The sequence below is a fragment of the Heloderma suspectum genome, chromosome 6 (assembly GCF_057233095.1).
Source record: "Heloderma suspectum isolate Gila_16-S chromosome 6, 16-S_ref, whole genome shotgun sequence".
NCBI lineage: Eukaryota > Metazoa > Chordata > Lepidosauria > Squamata > Helodermatidae > Heloderma > Heloderma suspectum.
This window is the reverse complement of record NC_139463.1, coordinates 77,786,811-77,795,288: the sequence shown is the minus strand read 5'-3', so window position 1 is coordinate 77,795,288 and position 8,478 is coordinate 77,786,811. Positions and strand designations below refer to the sequence as shown.

At 43.4% G+C, this 8,478-nt stretch overlaps 1 protein-coding gene across 1 annotated transcript; it reads right to left on the bottom strand.

The window, feature by feature from the left end:
• Positions 1-2,208: 2,208 nt before the first annotated feature.
• On the bottom strand, positions 2,209-3,147 carry LOC146341299 (olfactory receptor 10A7-like). Its single transcript, XM_084808313.1, has one exon. The coding sequence runs from the start codon at positions 3,145-3,147 to the stop codon at positions 2,209-2,211; it is 939 nt and encodes a 312-aa protein (XP_084664439.1).
• Between the last annotated feature and the right edge of the window lie 5,331 nt (positions 3,148-8,478).

Here is an 8,478-nt window from a genome sequence, read left to right as displayed (position 1 = left end):
ACTGACTATTAAGTGTATATCATGTGTATGGGATTTTAATCTGGTCTGAGCTGAAGAAGAATTCGGGGGCTTGCAAAGCTTGCATCTCCTTTGAGCTACGCATGTAAAAGCCCCCAGACTTGATTTATAAGCCTGATCATGGCTAATTCTGCAGGCATCCCCACCCACAACAGTACTGCAAGCCTTGCATTCTATACGATCTGTAGCCCTCCTGTTTGGAGTTGGCAATGCACCACACCACTTCATTGTGGGTCTCTCTCAGACAAGATTGTGTAGTCCAATGTCCATCAGTTTGGCAGTGAAATAGGGCCACCCATGGACATGTCGAAGTTTCTGCATACTCAGTGAACTCCCTAGGTCTTTAGCAATATATTAGTTTGTAAATTAAAAGGACAAGAAAGGGGGCAGATTTTTTTTTAATGGCCCAATAAAGACTGAGCATGCTCAGTGACCTCCCAAAGCTATGGAATGTTGGTGGCCGTTGAGGTTTTTTTTTGGGGGGGGGGGATTAGTAGGAAGAAATTGCCCTGTGTAAGCTTCTAAGACGGGTGGACAGCTTGTGGCCATCCAGGTGTTTTGGCCTACAACTCCCATCAACCCTAGCTAGCATAGCCAATGGTGAGGGACGATGGGAGTTGTAGGCCAAAACATCTGGAAGGCCATGAGTTTGCCCACCCCTTTTCTAAGAGCATATATTGTTATGGTAGGGGAATTAGGATAGGAGCATGTGCAATGTACTCAAAGAGTTTTTTTTTAAATTCCCCTTTTCAGCTCTTCAGGGAGGTTTCAGGATCTCCACAAACCTCCCATGCTGTGCAATTAGAAATGAAGTACTCACCTGAACATGAACATGTTAGCGCTACACAGGACAGAAGGAGGTTTTAAGAAACTGAGAGAGAAAGAATGTTGTCCTTTTTCTTTTATCCCCCGCCCCCCAGACCCTCACATTTGCAAGGTGTGAACTGGCTGGAGTCCTGAACAGGATCACTCATATTAGGAGATGGGAATACACCACCACATTTTATTGTGGGTTCCCACTTGTTTTTGTTGTGGTCATTAATCTAAGGATGGGGCAGAAAGAACTAAAGTTCAGTTTGTATTTAAGTTCTTACTTCCTGAAGAAATAAACAAACTGTATACTTCGATGTTTGCCCTGTTCTGAATGGTGTGATTCAGTTCTTTATTTAAAAAAAAAAAATGCATACAAAATGTATATAATTAGGCAAAATCGCATGCAAAAATGTATACGGCAGGAGAAAGTCGCAAAAAAAGTGTGCACACATTTTTGTGATGCCGCCTTTTAAAAAAATCACAAACTGATGTGGAAATGAGACAAGATGAACTTAATGCTAAAAAAAAGCTGAGACAATGAGCACAACTGACACTAACATATTTCATCCATCCCTGGTTATTACATTATCAGTGTCCAAGGTGATTTGTGTTTCATTTTTAAAAGAATGGCTCCCTGCCCAAAGCAATGTGGGAGTGCAAACCTATCTCTACTCAGAAGTAAGTGCCATTGAGTTCAATGGGACTTACTCCCAGGAAAGTGGGTATCAAATTATGCTGTTAATCATTTATCAGTGATTAAGGATGGGTGAATCTAGTTCTGGTCTGTGTCCCTTTTGCAGGTTTTTATCCATAATTCTGTTCCATTTCCAAAATAATCCTTGATGTAGTGGATTATTATTATTATTATTATTATTAATTTACAAACAAGTATTTACATTTGTCTTTTAATATGTACGTAAATGAGTCTTTTCTCTCAAAACTTGTATTTTAATCTGTATTTTGATATATTTCAACTGTTCAGAACCTCATGGCAACAATCAGAGGTCTACAATCAGGTGGATGGCTAATTTCTGATCAGCACCTTAGGAAGAGAGATCCAGATTGGGGGCAGTATCCAATGCTGCCTGCACACCTCCGCTGATTAAGTTGTGCCAGCAGGACCTACTGCCAGGGCAACAGGAAGCTCCACGGACCTGTTCTGTTCTGGAAATGAGTCTTTCAGATCATGCCTGGTTGCTTTAGGAAGCACTAGCTTCCTACTGCACCAGGGGTGGGTTCCACAGGTGCATGGGCAGCATTGGACACTGCTCTAGGTCATTTCATTTAGGAATTCACAAAGGTCAAATTCCTCAAGTAACTCAGTCAGTGACAAACACTTTCTCAGCCCTTCACCAGACTCATCAAGACATTGTGAGGCTATGAAACCCTGTTGCTAAATTTCCGGACGGATCGGAAAAGAGCCTCCTTCACCTCTCTGTTTCTCAAACTGTATATGAGGGGGTTGAGAGTGGGAGTCAGGACAGTGTAGAATAGAGAGAAGGTTTTGTGCAGTTCGTTCAGTGTTTCTGTTTCAGGGACGATATAGACAAGGAATATTGACCCATAGAAAAGTGTCACCACAATGAGGTGGGAAGAGCAGGTGGAAAAGGCCTTCTGCTGGGCAGTTTTGGACTGAATTTGCAAGACGGTGTGAAGAATGCAGATATAGGAGGACAAAGTCAGCAGAAAAGGGGGCCCTGTTCCCATAAGGCCTAGAATAAAAGTTGCAAGTTTCACTAAGCGGGCATTGCTACAGGAGAGGTTTGCCACAGGATATACATCACAAAAGAAATGGTCTGTTTCATTGGGCCCACAGAATGTCAGCTCTAGCATAAAAGAGGTTATTATAGTGTTGGTCAACAGGCCACTCATCCAAGATGTGAATGCCAATTGGAGGCAGAGTCTACCATTCATAAGAGATGTATAATGCAGAGGTTTGCAGATTGCCAAATACCGATCATAAGACATCATTGCCAACAGGTAGCATTCAGTAGCTGCACAGAAACCAAAGAAATAGTATTGTGTGATGCATCCCTTAATGGATATGGATCTATCCCCAGTTAGAAAACTAGCCAGCATTCTGGGAAGGATGGTTGAAATGTAGCAGGTCTCCAAACAAGACAGGTTCATGAGGAAGAAATACATGGGGGTATGAAGATGTTGGTCCACCACAACTAGTAAAACAATGAGGAGGTTCCCAGTAATTGACAAAACATAGACGGCTAGAAACAATATGAAGAGAAGAATGTGCAATTCAAAGCCATTGCCAAATCCCAAAAGGATGAATGATGTAGTGCTTGACTGATTTCCCCCCATTTCTGTTTGCTGGTGAATATGGAGGTCATTCTGAAATACAATTTGAAGAACATTAGTGAGTTAGGTGAACCCAGTTCCCCTCTTTCCCCATTGATGCTTGAAGCAAATGTTGGTATAAGGAGGTTGCATTAAAAAAAAGAAGTAGAAAAGCACATGGAACCATACTGGATGTCCAGCATGGTTCCATGTGTTTTATCACTTAATGTAATTGGATGATCATCTGTTTGAATGCTCTGCCACATTTTTTATTTTTATTTTAAAAGCAACCTCCCTATACATGGAAAAGTTTTACAGCAAGGACAGACATAGACACCTTTCCCCTGATTATGCTAGTTTCCTAACTAAAGGGTATATATGCATGAAAATTCATATCTCAACATAAGAAAAAAAAAAAGAAATCTAGCCAAGGAACTGGTTGGTTAGTGCAGGACATAACTACATTTCTTTCTTTTGCTACATTTGCATAGATCCTGGCCACTGCTCGTCCCTAGGGATGTTGAAGAAATCTGCAATGTATTCAAATGAGTTTGGATTTCTATGAACCCAACCTGTGGATTCTGCAGCAAACTGGTTTTTTTCTGAGTCATGTGAATTCCACAGACATGAGGACCATTCAGTCACTCTTGGGGTGTGCACACTAATTCATAATAGCACTAATGCCAATTAGCACAAATGTAATTTAGCACAAGTAGAATGGACTTCTGGTTAAACAAATCCTATTTCATCTGTGAGTGGATGGTGAAATGAAAGATGCCTGACAATTGATGAATCACAGATGGAATGGATTTAAGAAAGTCTGTACATCCCTACTCACCCCTTGCAGAAGCACAGATAAGGGATGATTTCCAGAGGTGAAGCAGTTGGGAAGAATTGTGCATAACCCTCTCATAGCTGCTGCTTTTCTCATCAGTTCCCCCAACCCTGCAAGTTTTGCCCCAGTTGTGGTCACAGACCTGTGTTATCACCCTTCCTACTAAGGCTATTGATGGATCATGGAACCCACCTCAGCTGGATTCCACAACAGATTTTGCAGAATGCTTCCCAGATCAGAAGTTGCCATGGAAGAATGTGGTTGGAATCCAGAGTGTTAATGTTTTGGATGTTTTTCTGGAGAAAAACTGAACCACTAAAATTTTGATCATTTTATTTTCCACACACACATTTTTATTTGTCAAGTTGTGCAGTGTTGCACCATTATGTAATTTCATAGCACCATTGCACAATTTCACAACCATCGGGGGGGGGGGGATAAAACAGCCTGTACTTCCAAAATTGTCTTAATTTAGGATTTCACAAAAAGCTAAATCCACCAAAGGAAATATCTCCCATCCCCATGCACCCAAAATAGTTTTGGGTAAATGATGCATGGGCAGAATTCTGCCAGATACATTCTATACCCTGCTTCTTATCATCATATCTTCTGGCATTCCTTTCCCTGAGGAGCAAACTGCACGGTACAACCACATGCAAATAACAAGCCCTGATGTTGTTTTCTTTAGTTGTTTTAATAAATTGCAATTTTTTCAATGGTAAAGCAGCTGGGGTACTTAACCCTCCCCCCTCCGGCCATTTTTCCTCTCCAAAAATACACACACAAACGCACATACACACACACACGACTTTTCCCCATGTAGGATTCTAAATGCATGTTTGTAAGGATAAATATGGGACCCCACAGGGTGAAAAGGAGTGGGGGCAGGAGTGTAATTTGGAAAGATGCTGGTGAGAACCTAATTAATCACCTCTTCCCCACCACTCCTTCTCCACTCAGAATCATTTCCTCCCAGTGCTGCTTTTCTTTAAAGAAAAGCTGTGTTGTAACTTTCTAATGGACATTTGCATGGATTTGTATTTTGGCAATTCACTTATTTCTTGAGTACTTTTCCCACTGGACATCCTTTCTCAGCCTCTCCAGCATCCATGTCTCTGCAGCTGCTACCTGCAAAGAACACTGTCACACAACCCTGCTTCACCCTATTCCATTGCTGTCAACTAACCAGGCACTTTTTTTCTGGAACAAGTATGCTCTTTGAGCATCTCTACACCAGCCTAAAATCCCACATTTAAAATGGGGCTTTCTGCTTCCATTTTAAATGCAAGATCATGACAGACTCTGTTTACACACACTTCCCCCCCTTTCCCCCCTCCTTTCCCCCCTTATTGGAGTCTTCCATATGTTCCATTATACAGCCACTTGATGGCGCTGTGGTCTAGCTCCTCTTATTGGGGCTTTTCCTTTCTCATGGAGGGAACTCAAGCAGAACTCAAGCGCAGTAATTTGATAGCTCATTATTTCTGATCTTTTAAAAAATGGATTAAAGGTCATTTAGTGTAGGAGACATCCTGGAGGTTGACAACGTCATCTTAAGGACCCACAAACTTCTGCAAGTAACCTATCTCAATAGCAGGATAAAAGCTTTGTGCGAAGAAGCCCTTTGTGAACATTCTGTTACTGGCCATTCCCTCTCAGCACTCAGAACGTGCATGGACATTCCATGACATCATAAAAACCTAGGCCTGCAGATGCAGAAGAATGTGGTGCTAGAACCCTGAAGTGACAAGGTGGACTTATTACTTCAGAGTGCCATTGGGTGATCCCATTTTGTACAGTTTTGATTTAGGGTGTAATCTTATCCATCACGCCCTCGACGATTATATGCCCCTGAACTCAGAGGCTTACTATCAGTCTACACAGGGTGGAAGGAGCAGCAGAGGTGATCTTCGCTTCCCCATCTTCCCGCCCTGCAATTTTCCCTAGATGGGCATTTCGCTCAATGGGCATTTTTGCTACCTTGGAGGGCCAGCCGGCACTCTCTGAGCTGGCTGCAAGAGGAAGGGGCAGGGGCAGAGCACAGATCCTCCCCTCCAAGGGAGGAGTGCTGTCACTGCCCTCGGATCTGGGAATCCAAAGTATCCTATGACCCCTCAGATGCTGTCCAGGGGGAATCATAGGATTGATCCTCCCATTATATTCAGGATAGACACATTGAAATGAACAGAATTTAAGTTAGTCATGACTAAAGTCCCACGGATGTCAGTGGGTCTGCCTTAAGTATGAATAAATCTGGATCCAACCTCCTGCAGATAGAGAGAGAGAGAGAGAGAGAGATTGGCAAAAAGAAAAGTCACACATCAGAGATCATGATTCTAACCCAGCCATCTCCCTCCTAGCCTAGGTTTATACTTGCATCTCTCCCGTACCAGAGCTCACACCATTCAGCAGGACCTTCTGACTTTCTGTGTAGCATTTTCAGGGGACTGGGGGGCTACTGTGGAAAGGAGGGGTGGGGAAGTCCACTCCCATCAGCACAGCTGATCCAGCATAAATCTAGACCCAACCCCTTCTGCACAATAATGTGGAAATGAGGTGATAGAATTTGGAGAATGTGCTGTGCCTCTTCAAAATGATAGGTGTGGGATATAATAAAATATATCTCTCTGAAAGTGCAAATCTAGCACAAGCCCTTTGCCTGCGGTGCTGCTGTTCTCAGTTGCAGGATTTTAATTAGGGATGTGAAAACACACACCAGCTCAGGCTCTCTGAGCGCCTGCTGAAGCACTGCCCCAGCTCGCCCCCCCCCAGACCCACCCTCAAGCCCCCACAAGCCCGGCAAGTCGCCCGCATCCATTGCGACCCCATCCAGGAAGCACCCGCCATTTTGCCACTTTTTTCTGCATAAAAGAGGGAGTTTAAAAAATGCACATATTTAAATATGTACATTTTTTAAAAAATTCCTTTTTTATGCAGAAAAAAAAGGCAGCAGAATGGCGGGCGCTAGCCAGAAGGGGTCATGGTAAATCCGGGAGGGCGCGAGTGGGCACGAGCGAGGACAGGGACTAGGTGGGCATGGCCGGAGGTTGTAGGTCAGGGGGTGACAGACTGCTGGATACAGTTGGGCACCCACGGCATCCCTAATTTTAATTTATTTATTTTTAATGTCAGGGAGCATCCCAAAAATCTGATTTCTCCACCTGTACTATGAAGTGGCTTTGTCTATTACCACCTCAGCAACCAATCACCCCATGCGCTGCATCTGTACACGAGGCCATCTAATCAGCTGAGAAAGAGAGTTCAGATGTGCCAGGGAATAGCCAGCTACCTGTTCTACCCTACTCCAAATCCCACTTCTGCATTAAAGTACCCTCATGTTTGTCACTAAGGAATTTCACATTTGGTTATTTCACAAGGTTTGATTCTTCTGAGAAGAGATGACTGAGGGGAGATATGATAGCGCTCTTCAAGTACTTGAAAGGTTGTCACAGAGAGGAAGGCCAGGATCTCTTCTCGATCATGCCAGAGTGCAGGACACGGAATAATGGGCTCAAGTGACAGGAAGCCAGATTCCGGCTCAACATCAGGAAAAACTTCCTGTTAGAGCAATACAACAATGGAACCAATTACCTAGAGAGGCAGTGGGTTCTCCCACATTGGAGGCATTCAGGATGAAGCTGGACAGCCATCTGTCAGAGGTGCTTTGACTTAGATTCCTTCATTGAGCAGGGGGTTGGACTTGATGGTCTTATAGGCCCCTTCCAACTCTACTATTCTATGATTCTATGATTATCCTAACCTCCAAGGAAAGGATTGGAGTCACAGAAAGAAATGGAAAAGGTGTAGTATATGAGCAGGGAATAGTAGCTATGGGAGAGAGATGCCTGCTAAATGCTGAAGTCCCATGCTTCCTGGGCTGCCACTGACATCACTTTCACCATCACTAGTGTTACTATTGCTACTGTTACACATTTCTTTAACATTGAAACTGTGCTGTGCTGTATAAGCTTTTCCCCAGGCTGACTATCTACAGCAAACTAATGGTGCTGGTGGACAGAGAAGCCTAAGATTAACAATGAGCAAGATGAGGAAGTAGATAATGCAAGTCAAGGTTGGCTCTTCTTCCTCTTCTCTTTTAAGAAGTAGACTAGAAGAACACAAGAGGACCCCCGCTAGATCAGCTGAAAGGTCCATGAATAGTGCAATCCTGCACATGCCTACCCAGTAGTATGTCCCACTGAATTCAACGGGGCTTACTCCAAGTTAAGTCAGCACTGAATCACAGCCCCAGTCCAGCTTCCTGTTTTCCTCAGTAGTCAGCCACTGGGAGGCCCATAAGCACAACATGGGGGCAATAACCCTCTTCCATTATTGCCCCCTAGCAGCTGGTATTCAATGGTATATTGCCTCTTAACCTGTAAGATGTTTATAGCCATCATAACAAGTAGGCCTTGACACACTAATCTTCCATGACATGGTCTAATCCCCTTGAAAACCATCTAACCTAATAGCCATCAACCAATTTACTCATGACAGAGAATTCCATTAATTAATGCTAT

What these genes read in the sequence shown, in the direction of transcription:
- LOC146341299 (XM_084808313.1), bottom strand. Translation starts at nt 3,147, where the DNA reads ATGGGGGGAAATCAGTCAAGCACTACATCATTCATCCTTTTGGGATTT.